At 45.2% G+C, this 20,000-nt stretch overlaps 1 protein-coding gene across 2 annotated transcripts in view; it reads left to right on the top strand.

The window, feature by feature from the left end:
- LOC137431752 (insulin-like growth factor 2 mRNA-binding protein 3) overlaps positions 1-20,000 on the top strand; it is a 171,408-nt gene that overhangs the window by 135,583 nt on the left and 15,825 nt on the right. The window contains exons 3-10 of one of the 2 annotated variants that reach the window (XM_068123435.2): positions 520-568; positions 1,050-1,101; positions 5,578-5,641; positions 10,335-10,640; positions 10,989-11,123; positions 13,702-13,824; positions 14,103-14,238; positions 16,445-16,558. In XM_068123435.2, coding sequence (XP_067979536.1) covers positions 520-568; positions 1,050-1,101; positions 5,578-5,641; positions 10,335-10,640; positions 10,989-11,123; positions 13,702-13,824; positions 14,103-14,238; positions 16,445-16,558 — 979 coding nt within the window. Of the gene's footprint in view, positions 1-519; positions 569-1,049; positions 1,102-5,577; positions 5,642-10,334; positions 10,641-10,988; positions 11,124-13,701; positions 13,825-14,102; positions 14,239-16,438; positions 16,559-20,000 lie in introns of both variants that reach the window. The other variant, XM_068123434.2, reaches the window with a different exon arrangement.

The raw sequence follows: 20,000 nt of genomic DNA, 5'->3' as shown, positions 1-20,000 counted from the left end.
CTTCAGATCATGCCCTTTTATTACAACAGGCACTGTTCAACGTGTACACGAGATGGCGGTGTTACACTATTTCAGTTTGAGGTGTGACGTCGGTTACATATATTGGTAACTGACAATGAAGACTATCTGAATGGAGCCTTGTGCCATTTCGCAGCATCCCCTGTGCATTAGTTGTTGACTTTTTCTGCACTTAAAAGGATTTATCTTGAGCGATTGCGCATCCTTTCCTCTCTGAAAGATTTCCAAACTCAGCAATATGTGTACGTGTACATGATTTCATTTAACATGTCTTATTTATGCATGGCTGTAGAAACATATTGTCTGCCTTTGTAGTTGCAAGCACCAGATACAAAATATTGCAGCAGTTGCCTATCTTGTGAAAATGTATTTTCTATTTGATGCTTCTTCTGTGTTTTAATTTGTTTTCATTTTTGAGCACCACTTTTCTTTGGCACACCTGCTGTGTATATATACCAGAGGTTACTTGTGACTTACCTGCTTGCAACTGCCTGTGTGCAGGAATCGCAAGCTCCAAGTCCGAAACATTCCTCCACAGCTACAATGGGAGGTAAGAACTGGTGGCTTGTTTTGGATCTGGGACTTCTATAAATTTACTGGGCCCACAATGGGAACACCCGAATCAAACTGAGACTCAAACCCACATACATTTCTTTCCTGCATTGGTTGTAATTTCCATTTGTAGGTTTCAGTAGGTGGAATGAAGTCCTCCCATGACTCGAGGCATCCACCTATATTTCGCTAAAGGATCACGTTTCATGGACCGAGTTGTGAAGTTTTTCTTTTGTTCTCATATTTTTGTTCTGAGGCTGCTTTTCAGGATCACCGCTAGCCTGGACAGCTTCCAATTGGAGTTCGTTTGTAGTAATATTCCCCGGGATGTTTTTAAAGATCTTTGTAAAGTGTTAAATCTTGCTTGATAAGCGACAACAGGAATGACCTTTAAAAATTTTTTTTAAATAAACCTTGTTCAGTAATATTTGATGGTAGTGGTGGAAACATTCATTTTCTTGATTTGAATGTTGTTTCAGGTCCTGGACAGTATTCTGGGTCAGTATGGTGAGGTGGAGAGCTGTGATCAAGGTTTGTTCTTATTTGTTATTCCTATAAATAACTTTGTTTTTTTCTTAACTCTAAATAAACAAAAATAATGCTTGGAGGCAGTTGTTTGTTTTTGCTACTTCGTTTTTTTATTATTATGTCATCTCATCTCGATTTTCAAAGGATGTCTGTTCGTCCGTCCATTCAGTCGTCCATCTGTTAACTTTTTGCTATTTTTGCTACTCCTCCCTTAACACCCAACTGACTGTTCTGAAACTTGACAAGTAATACAAGACAGTAGCCTGCACAATCGCTCGCTCGCTCGGTATTCAATTTTTCGATTTCAGATCATTGTTACCTTTCAGAGGGGTTGTATCCCTTTGGTTATGACCCTCTGAAACTTTGGATCCCTACTCGTCCCTTATTTACCAACCGATTGCTGTGAAACCTGATACAGCCCTTCTGCTCGATGGTCCACAAGATCACTCGGTCTTAGATTTTTCAATTTCATATCAGTTGGTGTCCCAGTAGATCAGGGTGGTCCCCCAAATCAGCAGAGGTCTGAACTACACCCTTAAGAGATGTTCGTCAGCCCATGCGGTGCTATTTATTTAATAATCACTGCTCTGATTCCTGTGCAATCTGCCTTGCATATCATATCAGTTGGTCTCAGTAGATCAGTCCAAACGTTTATAGGAAGTGTATTTTAAACAAGATTTTGCATACTTTAAGTGTGCAAATGCTTGAAAGCTTTTTGGGTCCTTCAGCATGTACATTTATTCCCTTTATTTAATTGCAAAGGTCAATCATGAACAAGTTGAAGATGACCTTTTTGTGCCGTTTTTGTGGAGCACCCTCTACCAGAAATAAAAATATTATAAACCACTAACACAGTTGATTATCTTTTGAAACAGTCGCTACTACTGTTTAACACAAAACTGAAAGGGAGGAAACTTGGGGTGTGTTTAATTACCAAGCAGCGAGCTAGCGCTTGCCAAGCATGCCGTTCCTTCACGGTTTTGAATGGAGTGCTTGCTCAAATGCTTAAACCACTTCGTGAGCTCTTCACAAGAAAATTTGTAGCTGAACATACCCCTCACCCCCTCGATGTTCTTGAGGCCTGATCCTAGATCTGCTGTAATATATATACCCCAGAGAGGAATGGCCCTTCCTGCTGCTCCCGTAGGGAATGGGTGTACTAGTTACCATAAAAACAACTATAGACCTCAATGCAAGCAAAAACAAGACATTCACCAATTACAAAAAAGCAATTTGGGATAACTTTGCACACGACACTAAACAAAAATGCCAACAACTTAACAATAACAGCATCGCTAACAATGACATCCACATCAAACAATTCAATATGATCATCAACACCACAGCTAGCAAATACGTTCCAAAGGGCAATATCAAAAATACAACCCCAACTACTCGCTAGAAATCGCATCCCTCATCAACCAATAATACAATGTAAAACACAACACACCAACACCCAAAGCACCAGACATAGTAGAAAGGATACAAACACTAAACACAGAAATCAACAACAAAATACATGTGGAAAAAAGCGCAAAACTGATACTCCCTTCAACAATCACTGAACCACTCAACCAATACCAAGCACACTTATCTGTTCATGCACGACATTCCACAACCACCCGAGAACACGCAATTAGATTCATATGCGACGATATAACCATCACCTTTACTCAAAGCACCATGCCCACTGCCACATCACAACTGCAACCCTTCCTCAGCACCCTACAAACCTGGCTCATGGTAAACAAACTAAAAGTAGCCCACTCAAAATCAACAGTGACTCTTCTAATAAATTACACGAAGGAGCATAATGCTGCACCACACATCACACTGAACAACATCCCTATCCCACACACAACCAAAAAAAAATACTCGGCGTCACCTTTAACACATCCATGTCATTCTCATATCACATCACAAACATTAAAAAACCATGCACACCCAGGCTGAACACACTTAGGTCACCACAAAGAAACAACATCACTAACATACAAACAGTACATTAGATCAGTCATCAACTATGCCAGCTCATCTTGGACTTCCAGTCTATCAAACACACATCTCAACACCTTGCAGAGCATACAAAACAAAGCCCTTTGCATCATCACAGGCAGCACATAAGCAACACCACTCGAGCACCTACACACAGAAGTATAAATGCTATTAATCAAAGACCACTTGGACATGAGGTGCACAGTTCATTGCAATGGCAAATGCCAACCCTAATGCCACGACATGCACAACTACCCACAGACCCCTAGACACATTCAAATTACACCACAAAGATACGACAGTCACATCCTTCGTAACATCCCCACACCAAATGACGGAAACTACAAAAACGCATCCACACCCACATTACCATAAACACAATAATCAACCTGGGCCCAAACAGTATATTGGGTGCAAAACCCCCACCCATCAATGACACAGAGAAACTACTCCCCAGGTCTGATCGTGTTCACCTTTCACTCCTCCGCTGTGGACACCAACCACAACTTTTACACTACAAGCATAGACTCGCCGACACCACTGATGACACCTGCAACCACTGCCAGGCTGCTCTGCACAATACAAAATAAAACGTATCATGGAAGTCTGCGTGGTCCTGGCTTCACATAGGCAAGAGCACAACATCTTGTATGTGAGGGATCTCTGGGTCACTTCTGTGAGATCGCTCAGCTATCTCCGTGCCGCTGGTCTATTCAATCAGAACTGACTGGGGCAACACATCAACAACCTGTATTTAAATTAAAGTACTGCAAAACTGGAGGGTCCTGGAAGTATTATGAAGGTGACTTATGTTCTACAGTCTTCAAGTATATAATTCAATTTGAAAATAAAATAAAGATAATAAAAGTTATATAAATTAATTAATTTTGGTTTTGCCACAATTTTTCACTGTGTCTATTACATCACCATATCTAACACATGACATGAGGTATTCCTGCTTTTGTTGTATGTGTCCATTATGACATCCTTAAAAACAGTCCATTTCCTGTTTGGAATTATTTTCAATTTTGTTTTATTGGCAGACAGGTAGGCAGAGTAAAAATGTGTGATCAGGCCAAATTCAAAGTCAAGGTATGGTAAAACGAAAGACTGGTCTTCCTTTTCAAGTTCTGATTCGTGTTTAAAATATAACATTCAATTTAAATAAGTTTTTCCTCTATCATAAAACTGACTGATAAATTAATAAGACAGACAGACAGACGGACATGGACCAATTGCTTAACCCAGCTTTTTGCTTTGCGTGTCTGAGGTAACTGTCTTAATTTTTGTATTATTGGCAGGAAAATAGAGCATATGTGTCTTAAATGTACGAAAATTTTCACCAGCTGGAAACTTAAAATATTTAACGAATCGCTGGAAATAACTATTAAGGGACAGCTTGGACATGGACAGCTAATTAAGGGACCGGGTAGTAAAATTTTAGGTCTTCTGTTAATGAACCAGCTGCTTCATTGAGCATACCCAAATAAACCTTAAATTAGAGGCACATGGCACCTTCTTGAACTGCAAAAGGGCCAAAAATAATTTAAGTTGGAGCTGATACCTACCTTACCGCTGACATTTTGTAAGAGCTGTTGACACTGCATTCATCTTGCTGCCAAAACGACAGAGTGAAGCTGAATGCTGGTATTCCCTTGTACAAATGAATCCATAAACTTCATGCGAAGCATGCTGGAAACTGTAGAAGTTCTGCAAAATGTTGATGGACATTTTAAGTACGTACTCATGAAAGCATCTTGTGTAGCCTCTGCTTTCATCTGCCTATCCTGTAATTCCGTTTCCCTGACTCGATAACTCAGACTACGAATTTTGCTTCCTGCAATGTGAATTGTTTGTCATGGGCTTTTGATAAGGCTTTTGTTTGGATGAAATAAACATTCTAAGCGATATATTCTGTACATACCTGGTATGGGAGATATGATATGGATCGTGCATCCTTGCACCGACTGCTTGCTGGATAATTCCCAAAACTGAAGGAAACCCATTTTGTTTCCTGGGATGGGGCATTGCAAATGCCCATTGGCTTCTACTTGGTTTCCCATCAATTTCTCTTTGGGACTCGCATAATTTAACCTCCTGCCGATGGGATTGTATCCAGCCGCAAACAGTGATTTTAAGTACAAGCTCCACAATGAGTCTTGTTTTATTGAAAAAAAATAATGTAATATTTTGTTTTTTAATCTGGAGCCATAGCAGCATGAGGCAACCACTCAGATGTAAAACACAAAAACAAGACAACTCAGTTTGATTACAACTGGTGCAGTATTTGATATGCCCACTCTTATCTGCTAATTCGTACCATGCAAGTACTCAGCAGTCCAATTTGGCCTTTTCTTGCAAAAAAACGATCATTGCTTTTCAAGTTCAAAATGTTTTTCAAGAATAACCCTTCGATGTCACTTTCTCTATGAATATCAATTATATTTTGCTTAGGGTTTAAACATTTGATGTCTCCATTTGCAGTGAATTCTGACAGCGAAACTGCAGTGGTGAATGTTACGTTCTCAAACAAAGAACAAGCTGAGCAGTGAGTATTTTATGAAGCTTTAATCTCGCTTGATAGCCATACATAATTATTGCCATACACATAATGATTGTGTTGTCATGCATGCCCATTTATTTACTTTATTCTTTCTGCGAATTAGGTTGATGGTTCCACTTCAAGCTTCATCTAAAACACATTACCACCACCATGACGTTGCAGAAAATGATGGTTGTGTAATAATCCGTTATGCGATCATTATTTTTATCACCATGAAGGTTTTTCGAATGTCAGAAGCTCACTGAAGAGCCAAAGCACATAGTCACGTGAAAAAGTAAGTACACCCCATGTAAAGTTTTGACTTTTTCAACATATTTCAACATGCAGCTATTTGATCATCATTTCAACAATATTGAGATATAAAGGTGATATAATATAACAAATATCATGAAACATTTACATTTTGTAGTCCATTGTATAGTTTAAATAAACATAAATGCAAATTTCACATGTGGAAAAAGTAAGTACACTCTTAGCTCGAATAGGTGGTATTGCCCCCTTTGGCAGAAACAACCTCAAGTCGGCGTTTCTTATGACTGTCTACCAGTCTCTGACATCGACTGGGAGAAATTTTTGCCCACTCCTCCATGCAGAATTCTTTCAGCTGTGCGATGTTTGAGGGGTTTCTTGCATGCACAGCTCGTTTCAAATCCCCACACAACATCTCGATGGGATTTAGATCCAGGCTTTGACTTGGCCATTCCAGAACCCTCCATTTCTTTCTTTTAAGCCATTCCTTGGTGGATTTACTGGTATGTTTAGGGTCATTGTCATGTTGCAAGGTCCACCTTCGGTTGAGCTTCAACTTTCCGACAGATGGCCTCACATTATCCTCAAGCACCCTCTGGTACAATGAAGAATTCATAGTGGATTCTTTGATGGTGAGCTGCACAGGTCCTGATGCAGCAAAGCTGCCCCAAACCATAATATTTCCACCACCATGCTTTAGAGTTGGTATCAGGTTCTTGTGGTCAAATGCTGTCTTTGGTTTTCGCCAAACATGTCATCTGGTACTGTGGCCAAATAGCTCTACCTTAGACTCATCTGTCCAGAGCACATTGTTCCAGAAGTGCTGGTCTTTTCCTCGGTGTTCATTGCCAAACTTTAGTCTTGCCCTGATGTTCTTTCTAGATAGCAAAGGTTTCCTCCTGGCACACGTCCCATGTCGATCAAATTTGTGCAGCTTCTTTCTAATGGCAGACTCGTGCACTTTGACATCAACAGTGGCAAGAGCTACCTGTAGGTCCCTTGATGACTTTCTGGGGTTCTTAGAGACTTCTTTCAGCATATTGCGGTCTGCTCTCAGGCTGAACTTGCTAGGGCAGCCTGGCCTGAACAAGTTGGCAGTTGTTTGGAATCTTCTCTTTTCTTGTAGATAATCTTCCTGACAGTCGAATGATTGATTTCAACTTGTTTGGAGATCTTTTTAAATCCCTTCCCAGACTCGTAGGCATCTATAACCTTCTTTCTAAAGGCCTCAGAGAGCTCTTTTTATCTAGGCATGGTGACGCCGCACACTTCAACAACAAAGAGCAAACCAAACTAAATGTCTGACGTTTAAATAAGACAGGTTCCTCCAAGATCCTCTCTAACAATGTTCTAATCATTTGCACCTGAGCTGGTGCAACTGATTCTAATTTTAGGTATTTGAAGTAGTGATAAATATCGGGGTGTACTTACTTTTTCCACATGCAAAATTTGCATTTGTTTATTTAAATTATACAATGGACTACAAAATGTAAATATAACAACACAACATGCATTTTAAGGCCATTTTCCCTGCTAGAGCGGGGGTTAGCCTTGCGGTCCCCATGACAATCTTCTCCATTTTGCCCTATTTTCTGCATCTCCCCTTTGTAACCCCCTTGCCCGCATTTCTTCTTCCACCATCTTTAGCCAAGTCTTTCTCGGTCTTCCCTGTCCTCTACTTCCTTCTACATTCATTTCCATCACTCTTCTCAACCAGTCACTTTCATCCTTCCTCAACACATGACCAAACCATCTCAACCTGTTCCTCTTCACAGCATCAATCACAGGCTCTATTCCCATCATCTTTCACAATTCATCATTTGTTTTCGTCTCTCTCAACAATACTCCGCACATCCACCGAACCATTTGCATTTCCACCCTTTCCAGCCTTCGTTGCTGCTCTACGTTCATTACCCATGTCTCGCTCCCATAATCATTTTACACTTCTCACACATGCAGCATACACCGTTCCCTTCAGCTTCAACGACACTCCCCTCCTCATCAGCACGCCACTCAGTTCCCGAAACTTCTTCCATGCACATCTCACTCCAGCAACCGTTGCTGAGTCTGATCCACCTTCTCCATTCAGCATGTCTCCTAGGTAACAAAATGTTTTCACATCTTCCAGCTTCATGCCGTCTCCAAGATCCAACTCAACATTTCCTCCATCTGCAGCTCCCTCTGTGCACACCTTACATTTGAATGTAGCTGCCACACTGGTTAATTATCCTCTCAGACCACTACATTTTTGATGAACCCACTCAGCGCACATTGTACATTGAATGGACTTCACTCCGACACCCTTCCTGCACACAGCACTTGGCCACTTCCCAGTTCTTTCCACCTCACCACATGCTTTACCACTTGCCATCACCGTCGTCTTTTCGATATTCACCTTCAGACCTTTTGTCTCCATACATTCCTTCCACTTGTTCATCTTTTCCTTTTAGTCCACCCATACTTTCCGCAATCAACACCAGATCATCTGCATACAACAACTCCCATGGTAAACCCTCCTTTATATTCTGAGCCAGCACCTCCATCACAGCTACAAATAGTAGTGGACTTATTACCGACCCCTGATGCACTCCCACCTTCACCTCAAACTCACCACTGTTCCCGTCCTTCGTCCTTACAGCTGTGCGCGCTCTTTTGTACATTGCCATCACTACTCTGATCAACGATTCCTCCACTCCTAACTTCCTCAATGCCCATGTTAATACTTCGCATGGAACCCCATCGAATGCTTTCTCCAGATCAACAAACCCAAGAAACAACTTCTTCCTCTTCTCCATGTACTGCTCCTGCAACTGCCTCATAATAAAGAGTGCGTCTGTCAATCCTCTTCCTGGCATAAATCCAAACTGCATTTTGTCGATCTTCACCTTCTTCCTTATCCTCCTCTCCAACACCCTTTCCAATACCTTCATTCCATGCTCCAATAACTTTATCGCTCGGTACGAGCCACACTCCAGAGGGTCACCTTTCCCCTTGTATAGAGGGACGAGAGTACTCAGTTCCCAAACCACTGGAATGTGGCCTTCTTTCACCACCAGATTACAGATCTCTGTCATTCTCTTCACACCCCAACTTCCTGCTGCCTTCAACATATCTCCCACAACTCCCGTCGGCCCTCCCGCTTTTCTACTCTTCATTGCTTTTATCGCTTCCTCAACTTCCTTCTCAGTTATCTTCTCTGCCAGTCCTAAAACTGGGTTACTCTCTATGTTGCCATCCCAATCATTCTCTGCATTCAACAGCATTTCCATATATCTCTTCCATCTTCCTTTAATTCTATCTGGGTCCACAACGATTTGTCCCACTTCATCCTTCTAGCAACTCACCCCCATCACATCACACCTCTTTCGCTATCTGCTTTGCAATCCTGAATACCGCTCTCTGACCCTCTGCTGAATCCAAGTGTTCTCCGAACATTTTCCTACATGCCTCCTGCACCTTTGCTACCTTTCTTTGCCGCCTTCTTGGCTGCCTTATAACTTTCATGCTCTGCTTTTTCTGCTCCCGTACCCTTCGCCTTCTGCCACTCCTTGAACTTCTTCCTCTTCTCCTCAATCCTCTTTCCAACTTCATCATCCCACCACCTTGTTTCTGAGTGCCTTGGTGGTCCTTTTGTCCATCCACATACCTCACCAACGGCTCCCAACAGACTATCTTTCATTGACATTCAACAACTTTCAAGCTCAACCACATCATCCTCGACCCTACTCAGCCTCTCTTTTAATGCCTCCCTTACTGTCACCTCTTTCAACCTCCACACCTTCATTCTCGGTTGGTACTTCACCCGCTGAGCTCTCCTCGCACCTTTCACCCTTATGTCGGGGACAACCAAGCAGTGCTGTGAAACAGCCTCCTCCCCCGGGATCACTTTTGTGTCCTCAAATGTAAATGTAAATGTTTGGACTACAAAATTTAAATGTTTCATGATATTTGTTATATTATATCACCTTTATCTATGAATATTGTTGAAATGAAGATCAAATAGCTGTATGTTGAAATATGTTGAAAAAGTCAAAACTTTACATGGGGTGTACATACTGTTTCACGTGACTGTGTGTGAGAGTTGGTTTATTTATTTTTTGATGACATGAAGCTGCCAGCTCGTTGGTGTCATTTTTTTTAAATTCTAACTTTTTTATTTTGGGCTTGTGCAAATGTAGACTTTTTTATATACTACATTACCTTTTTGCCTTATTTTGCTACATGCTTGTTTCTATTGATTGATGCTTTCTATAACTTGACTTTAATTGCAAACATTTTTCATTAGATAATTTATTTATTGGAAATTACAGAGTACTGTACTGTATTTGAATTCTTTGAAAACCATTATCCTCATGAATGAGCATTCAATTTAATGTCAGGTAGTTCAGCATTATTTTCCAGCTGAAATCCAGCCTGTTTTCTTCCGCAGGGCTCTGGAGAAATTACAGGGCTATGAGCTGGAGTCCAGTATTCTAAGCGTGTGCTACATACCAGATGATGTGGATCAGGGTGAAGGCCCACGTGCTTCAGGTCGCCGTGCGAATGGGCGACATGGTGCGGGACCAGCCACACATGCCGGGGCTGGACCGGGTCCTGGGGCTGGCCCAGGCCGTGGCCGTCAGCTTCATACCGGTGAGGTACCACTACGCATCCTGGTGCCCAGCCAATACGTGGGAGCAGTTATTGGAAAAGAAGGTGCAACCATCCGCAGCATTACGCAACAAACACAGTCAAAGTAAGTTCCATGCTTGGTCAACTTACAATTGGCAGTACATCTCGAGAAAGAAATGGTTTTGCCTTTTCTTTTATTTTTGTGTGAAGGTTTTTTTGAATTCACATTTTTCTGTTGAAGGTCTTTAGCAAGTTTCAAATAACAGGCTTCCTAACTTATTTGGTCCAGTTATTTTGGTGACTTTTTGTGATGGTTATAAATTAATTGTCGATGTTAATAGTTTTTCCAAGAACTGTATAGCAAAGAAGTAAAAAAAAAAAAAAGTATAGCAAAAAAAAGTAGTTGCTCTGCTTAGTGGTTTCCATGTCTGTTCATAGTTTTATTCAATTTTGTGGAATTGTTGCCTTGTAGGATCGACGTACACCGCAAAGAAAACCCTGGTTCTGTGGAAAAACCCATCACCATCCGATCAAGTGCTGAGGGATGCTCAGCTGCCTGTAGGATGATCCTGGACATCATGCACAAGGAGGCCCAAGAGACCAAATCGTGGGTAGCCACGTTGATGTTTAGGACTCTTAAATCAGAGCACAATTTTTCTCCATTCAAAGCACAAAATTAATCTGAACACAAAAAAAACATGCTTCACAATTGAGAAGTCAAAACTGCCTATGTAATAGCTCCGTTATGTCATTGAGGCTATTCTTGTTGACATGTTACATTGTGTATCATGTCATTGTCGTCATAGATTGGTCCTGTCTCACTCAGCACCTGCCCACTGTCATTTTCATCACTCTCAGTATAAATGTACTTTCTCAGCCAAATTGTTTTTATTCTTTGAAATGAAACAACTTACATTAAATTTCAGGTTGGGAGGCTTGGATTAACACCAGCTGTCTACCTGGGATCAATGGAGGCTCTGAGCCTGGAAAATATGTCATGGCCATTGTCGTTGATACATGGCATTTGTTGTGTGCACCCCCTCCACTTTCCTACCTCCAACTAGCACATCTGCGCATTTCAGAAAGGTGACTGGAGAAATTATAAATACTATCTACTGGATTCAAAGATAGAATGCAGATTAAGTACCGATTTAACGAGGGTTGAAATGAAATACCATAACTTGCTGAGTAGCTGGGTAGTTTTAATCCTTGAAATCAACATTTGTCAAGCTGATTTATAGTGGTTCTTGGTGTGAGGCTGCAGGTTTGAAACACTTGAGAGGCTCTGGGTAAATAATTAATAAAGGTGAAGGTGCAATGAATGTGGTGTTTACCTCAAGGGTAGCAGGGTAGTTGCATAAGGACATCCTTAAATCTACACTCCAGTCATCACCTGGGAACATCAGGCCACACAGGTCAGCTTGGTGTGACATTTGCTGCAAAGGCCTGGACCACTTTGAATATGAGAGACTCGCCTTTGAGAGGTAGCAGAGGAATGAATGGAAAACCTACAAATGTCAATCTCCAAGGACCAGTCTATACCTGCGATGTTTGTGGTCGATGCTGTGGGTCCCACATTGGCCTATACAGCCATCACACAATGCACAGAGACGAGTGGGTATGACAATGAAGGGGGGACATTCGTCAAAATCGACGACCCACACCATCATGCTTGTATGTGTGGGGCTGCAGGTTTGAAACACTTTAGAGGCTCAGGATGAACAAGAAATAGAAGGCGTAGGTGCATTGAATGTGGTGTTTGCCTCACTTACCCAGCAGTCTTTGGGATATGTCACTGCAGAAAGTTAACTCAGATGTCAGGAGGCCATTAGGCTCATTGACCCTGCACAATCATGCTGACATCATCATCCTCTCCCATCCCCACTATTTCTAGATACGTATCCAACTCAATGTTAAAATGATCCACCGACTCCACTTCCTCTACCCTGGTAGGGAGACCATTCAATGCATTCACCACTCTGAGTGAAATACACTTGCTTTAATGCTCTTCTAACTCTCCTCTTTACTCTTAAAGTGTGACCCCTTGTCCTGTCGGTGTCCATTCTGCTGAAAAAATATTCTACACTTTTGTTTTTACCCTGAACATTATCTTTTAAACATATTTATCTGATCGACTTGCAATTATCTCCTTTCTCTTGCAAAAAGTCCTGTCTGTTTCAGCAGTTCCTGATAGCTTAGTCTAGCTCGGCCAAGGATAAATCTAGTTACTCTATACTGTACCTTCTTTATGGCAACTACATACTTCCTCACATGTCGTGACCAAAACTAAACACAAAACTTGCATCGAAACCTCTCCCTCAGTCGATAACCTAATCATTCGTATCGCGCCTTCATGTCCTCTAAAAATATTTTTCCCGCATCGTTGGCACCCAGATGTCCCTGCACTATGACCTGACAAAATGTCAACCAATGGTCCATCAATGTCCCTCACCCCTGCCTGTTTGAAACGACACAAAATCCTATTTGTTTTCTATCCCTGCCACAAAAACCTCACCCAAGATCCTCATCCCTGACAAAAACTATCTCCCTGGCCTCCCTCCTATCTTCTTCCAAGGATAACCACAATGTGCACCAGCTGCACTGCACCACAATCCTCACCCACATTCGCAGCGTCCCCAGTACCGACCCCACCATGCACAGCCCCACCGCAGAACATACCAACCGCAACCTCATCACCGACACCCTCACTTGAAACACAACCCAATGTTGATTGAGGGTCCAGCAAACAGGTCTGGGACCAAAAGCTCCCCGATCAGGTCACCCGACCGGCCGGTCAGAATGGAAGCCAGATCACCACCCCGAGCAACTCCCGGAGAAGACTCCACGCTCAGAACTGCTGTCGGGCTCAAAGGGAATCCGTATATGCGTAGGCTCGACCAACAGCAAATGCGCTGCCGACCCTCCCTCCAGAGCCCGACAGGCACAGGCTGACTCGGTGGCTCCAGCTCTGTGACAGAACTTGGCAGAGGTGCTTTCTTGTCCCCTGGAGGCTGTTTTTCCACTGCCAAATAATTATTTATTTTGAGCAATACATTATTTGTATATTCTACCATATGTTGAACACCAACCTTGTTTTTCTATCTTGGAGAGCTTTTTGAGATGGTATATACCAAATTATATATTGTCTGCATCATGTGTAAACAACAATATTTTTCTCCATCTAGGGCTGATGAAATTCCGCTTAAGATCCTGGCACATAACAACTTTGTGGGTCGCCTCATTGGGAAAGAAGGGAAGAACCTGAAGAAGATTGAACAAGATACAAACACCAAAATCACCATCTCTCCGTACGTGTTGCCCTCTTTTCCTTGCTCTCACCTTTAAAAAAATAAATAAAAGAATTGTGAGGAATGTTTTGGTGCATAGTAATACTAATTTTATTACAAATGTAAAACTTCAAAAATGTATTGAGTCAACAGGGTAGAGTAGAAAAGGACGCATCGCATTGCAGGAGTGAGGATTTGAGGGGTACAGTTAATAGCAAATATTTGTTTTTGTATCCTGTTTGTCCATGTTTGGTGGTTTTAAAGCTCAATGCATCTTCAAATAAGGTTGTGCTCTTTAGGCTCCAAGATTTGACGATCTACAACCATGAGCGGACGATCACGGTGAAGGGTTCTATTGATGCGTGTTGCTGTGGTGAGGCCGACATTATGAAGAGGCTACGTGAAGCCTACGAGAACGACATGGCCGACTTCAATGTGCGTTCTGATGTTCTTGACTAAACATCTTCTCTGCAGCTTTCAAATTACGATTTTACTTCTGATTTCCCCTTCCTAAATTTATTGATGTAACCTTTTCAATCATTAGTTTTGGGGACGTTTGTGTGTGTGTGTGTGTGTGTGTGTGTGTGTGTGTGTGTGTGTGTGTGTGTGTGTGTGTGTGTGTGTGTGTGTGTGTGTGTGTGTGTGTGTGTGTGTGTGTGTGTGTGTGTGTATTTTTATCTATTGCTAATCTTGCTTCCTTACTACTTTCATGCTGCCATGTACAGTGGCCTGAAAAGGTATTCACTCCCCTCCAAAGTTTTCACATTTTGATGCTACCTGAGCTTAGTTTATGATGCATTCAAATCAAACTTAATATATAGAGTCATCACAAACTAAACCAAAGTGGTAAAGCTAAAAAAATACAGATATAATGTGAATAAGTCAAATTATTAGAGAAACCAGGTGATTCTGAGTTGAATAAGTATTCAAAGCCTTTGCCTAATCAACCCTAAATCACTTCAGGAGCAAATTATTTGTTTGAAAATTTACAAAATCAGTGTAATAGGTTTCACTTGTATGGAATCAGTGGTTTCATTAAAAAATTAAGCTCACTCACTTACCTATGGAAATTTAAGTTGCAACTCACTTGGTCAACCAACAAGGCAAACTTGAAGACCAAGGAGCTTTCCAAAGAAGTCACATAAAGTGGTGGAGAAGCACCATTCAGGAGAGGGTTATTGGAAGATTTCAAAATCACTCATCATCCCTTTGAGTACATTGAAAACCATCATGAAGAAGTGGAAGACTTGTCATACCACTCAGACTCCACACAGATATGGTCGCCCATCCGAACTCAGCAGCCGGACAAGAAGGAAACTGGTTCGGGATGTCAATGTAAATCCAACCATGACTTTGAAAGATCTGCAAGGCTCGATGTCTGAGATGGGGGTCAGCGTTCATCAATCAACAATATCCTGTTCTCTTCACAAAGCTAGCTTCTGGAAAAGTGGCAAGAAAGAAGCCATTACTGAAAAAGATGCATCTTAAAGCTCATATGGAGTTTGCCAAAAAGCATCTTAATGATACTGCAGGCATGTGGAAAAATGTTTTGTGGTCAAAAATTGAACTTTTTCGTCTAAATTCGAAGCTTTGTGTGGTGTAGGCCTAACACTACACATCACCCAGTCAACGCCATCCCTACTGTCAAGCAAGGTGGCGGTAGCATCATATTGTGGGGCCGCTTTTCATCAGCGAGGATTGGCAAGCTTGTTAGGATAGAAGGGACAGGGGACGGTGCAAAGTACAGGAGAATCCTTGATGAAAACCTGCTTGAGTCAGCCATTAATCTGAAACTGGGTAGGACATTTACATTTCAGCAGAACATTCATCTGAAGGACAAAGCACACACACGAGTGGTTAAATAAGAAGAAAATTCATGTTGTTGAGCCCAGTCAAAGTCCTGACTTGAACCCAATTGAACATTTATGGTGAGACTTGAAGATTGCAGTCCATCAATGATCCCCATAAACCTTGGCAGAGCTAGAGCAATTTTCACGAAAGGAATGAGCAAAGATTTCAGCATCTCATGTGCAAAGTTGGTTGAGACATAACCAAAAAGACTCTGCAGTCATTGCTGCAAAAGGTGCTTCCACCAAGTACTGACCGAAGGGGCTGAATACTTTTTTTGCAACCAGTGAATTTTGATTTGCACATGTTTTTGAAGGTATTCCTGACATGTAACTTTCAACTATAACCATGTTTAGGTTTATCTCTTCATTTATGTATCAAAAAGTTAATTTGGAAAATTGTTTGCATAATTTCTAATTCATCTAAATGTGGAAATTTTGGTAGGAGGTGAATACTTTTGCAGACACTGTACATCTTCATCTTTCTGTCCTTTTAATAAGCCTTATATGTGATGGTTATGCAGATATCCTCGTCTGTTTTTCCACATCAATTGTGCCTTGAATTATTAGTAATTGTTGGTTGTGTAGTGTAACTCGCATGTTTTTCATTTGTCCAGATTCCTGCTTTTTAAATTGTGCAACCTTAAAAAACATCATTTTCAAACTTTGGTTGAAAAGTAGTTTGTCGTGTATTTTGTATGATCCATTTTTCAATGTCAAGTGTTCCTAAGTGCTCATGTTTGATGCTAATGCTTATTGTTGATGCTAATGCTTGTTTGTTGTTGCAGCAACAGGGCAATTTGATTCCAGGCCTAAATTTGAATGCATTAGGCCTCTTCCCATCGTCCATGCCCAGAGTTGCACCTTTTGGCATGCGTGGGTCCTCTAGCAGCTACATGCCTTTCCTGGTGAGATTCCTCTATGGATTTGCATTCACTGCAACTCAGCACAGTCTTGCTAAAGTTGATACAAAATCATGTAGATTACAATCTTGAGGTTTTCTTTCTAGTTGCCTAGATCGTTGAATGTAGCTATTGTGCTAGCAGCATTGATATTTAATAATTATCTGAAATTAAATAACTAAGTGTAATTTCAGTTGTGGAGAAGATGATTATGTTTATTATGGATACGATTGGGGAAGCATTTTGATAGATTTAAGCCAATTACAGTGTCAGCATGGATTTACTCAATGTAGGTCATGTTTAACAAATTTATTTGTTATTTGAAGCGGTTTCTGATTTGGTGGATGAGGCAAGTACAGTGGATGTTATATATATATAGCAGTGAAGGAGCAGCGCTCCTGCTTGAGACGGACGAAGTGACGGACAAGACACAAACTCGTCCGAGAAGATGTTTATTGTATAATCATCTCGGGAACTCTGAAAACCCGTTCATCGGGTTCGCATATATATATCCAAACCAAAAAGCATACATCATAGCCAAAGCCACGCCTCTCAGGCGAGGCACGCATTGGTGGTCATGTGACCGACAGGTGCAAAGGATTATGACCTCGGCGCCGCGGTTTGGCCGCCGGTTACGTCACCGGCTTGGGCCAGGAGATTCTGTTGCTGGTCTCGAGCTTTGGGGGACCCATGGGTCGCTACACACGCCCCCCCAGAATCGACTTGGTCCAGGAAGGTCAACCAAAGGGGGGTCCGGATGACCCGACCGAAACGACCCCTGGCTGGTCGCGGGGGGGGGGGGGGGGGTCCGGTGTGGTGGTGGGTGGCCGGACGGGGGGTGCAGTGGACGGGGGGCGGCCACGCCCCGGTGGGAGATCCAGCCGTGGCGGCTGGCTGACGTCCATGTGGGTCGGCTTGAGGCGGTCCACCGAAATCCGGTCCGCCCGGCCGCCGATGCTGACGACGAAGGACTTGTCCCGTCGTAGGACCCGGAAGGGTCCGTCGTATGGTGGCCGGAGCGGCCCCCGGTGCGTGTCGTGGCGCACAAAGACGTACTCCGCCGTGCGGAGTGCTGGGGGGACGTAGGATTGGGGGTCGCCGTGGCAGGACGTGGGCACCGGGGCGAAACGTTGGGCGGCCTCCTGGAAGTCCATGCGCTGGCGCGCGGCGGACCGGGGGCTGTTGGCGTCGGGCACGAACTCGCCCGGGAAGCGGAGGGCCTGGCCGTACACCAGCTCGGCGGTGGATGCCTGGAGGTCCTCCTTTGGAGCCATGCGGAGGCCCAAAAGGACCCACGGGAGCCGGTCGGCCCAGCCGTCGTCCTGGAGGCCGGCCATGAGTGCGGCCTTCATGGAGCGGTGGAACCGCTCGCACAACCCGTTGGCCTGGGGGTGGTAGGCCGTGGTGCGGTGCAGGGTAACGCCCAACGTGCGGGCGACCGCGCCCCACAGTTCGGACATGAACTGTGGGCCGCGGTCCGACGAGATGTCCGCCGGTGCGCCGAAACGCGCGACCCAGGTGGCGATGAACGCCTTGGCCATGTCGGCGGTGGTGGTGGAGGCGAGGGGCACGGCCTCCGGCCACCTGGTGGTCCTGTCCACCATGGTAAGCAGGTGGGTGAACCCCTGCGATGGGGGCAGGGGACCCCCCAGGTCCACGTGGACGTGGTCGAAACGTCGCTCGGGCACGGTGAAAGGAGCCAGCGGAGCCTGGGTGTGACGGTGGACCTTGGCCCGCTGGCAGGGTGTGCAGGCGTTGGCCCAGTCGCGGACATCCCGTCGCAACCCGTGCCAGACGAAACGTGCCGACACCAGCCTCTGGGACGCCTTCCGGCCCGGGTGTGAGAGGCCGTGGAGCGAAGCAAAAATGCGCCGCCGCCAGGTGACCGGCACAACGGGGCGAGGTCGTCCTTGGGAGACGTCACAAAGCAGGACCGTGTCCGCGGAGGCCCGTGTCCGCCACCCGGAGCGCCTGCACCGTGCCGTCGGTGGCCTGGTCCGTCGCCATCAGGGCGAAATCGACACCGAGGTGGACGGCGTTGGCGCCGGCTCGAGAAAGGCAGTCGGCCACGGCGTTGTCCTTTCCGGCGACGTGCCGGATGTCCGTGGTGTATTCCGACACGGCGGAGAGGTGGCGCTGCTGGCGGGCCGACCACGGCTCCGTGACCTTGGCCATGGCGAAAATCAATGGCTTGTGGTCGACAAAGGCCGTGAACGGGCGGCCCTCCAGGAGGTGGTGAAAATGGCGGACGGCCAGGTACAGCCCGAGGAGCTCGTGGTCGAAAGTGCTGTACTTCAACTCGTTGGGCAGGAGTTGCCGGCTGAAGAACGCGAGCGGCTGCCAGGCCCCGTTTACCCATTGCTCATGAATCGCGCCCACTGCGTAGTCGGAGGCATCCGTGGTGAGGGCGATGGGAGCATGGGGTACCGGGTGGGCCAGCAGCGTGGCGTTGGCGAGGGCCCGCTTCGCGCCGGTGAAAGCAGCGTTCATGTCCGTGGACCAGACGACGTCGCGCTTCGCCGGCTGGCCGCGGAGGGCGGTGTACAAGGGCCGCATGAGTTGCGCAGCTCGGGGCACGAAGCGGTGGTAAAAGTTCACCATCCCGAGGAACTCCTGCAGCGCCTTGACGGCGCGGGAAAGCGGCGATGGCCTCGACTTTGGCCGGTAGCGGTACGGCGCCGTTCCGGGTGATGTGGTGGCCCAAAAAGTCGATCGTCGCCGCACCAAAGTGACATTTGGCCGGGTTGACGATCAAGCCGTGCTCGCTGAGGCGGCCGAACAGCGTCCGGAGGTGGAGGAGGTGCTCGGCTCTGGACGTGCTGGCGACGAGGATGTCGTCCAGGTAGGTAAAGAGGAACGGCAAGTTGCGCAGCACGCCGTCCATCAGGCGCTGGAACGCCTGTGCTGCGTTTTTGAGGCCGAAGGGCATCCGGAGGAATTCGAAGAGGCCGAAAGGTGTAATAACGGCTGTCTTTGGGATGTCGGCCGGGCAGACGGGCACCTGGTGGTACCCCCGAATCAGGTCCACTTTTGAAAAAATGGTCTGCCCCGCCAACCGGGCGGAAAAATCCTGGATGTGCGGGACGGGGTACCTGTCGGGGGTAGTGGCGTCGTTGAGGCGGCAGTAGTCGCCGCATGGCCGCCATCCGCCCCCCGGCTTCGGGACGATGTGCAGCGGCGAGGCCCAGGCGCTGTCGGAGCGCCGCACGATGCCGAGGCGCTCTAGCGTGGCGAACTCGGCCTTGGCGACGGCGAGTTTGGCTGGGTCGAGACGGCGAGCTCGGGCGTACACCGGCGGGCCCGTAGTGGGAATGTGATGCTCGATGCCGTGACGCACCGCGACGGCCGAAAACATCGGTCGCATGAGGGCCGGGAACTCCGCGAGGAGACGCGCGAAGTCATCTGCCAACGGGAGGACGCAGGAAAGCTCGGTGGGCGCGGAACGGCT

This window comes from Myxine glutinosa, chromosome 7 (assembly GCF_964187855.1).
Source record: "Myxine glutinosa chromosome 7, kmMyxGlut1.1, whole genome shotgun sequence".
Taxonomy (NCBI): Eukaryota; Metazoa; Chordata; class Myxini; order Myxiniformes; family Myxinidae; genus Myxine; species Myxine glutinosa.
Note: the sequence above shows the minus strand (reverse complement) of the source record. Positions and strands in the feature narration are given on the sequence as shown.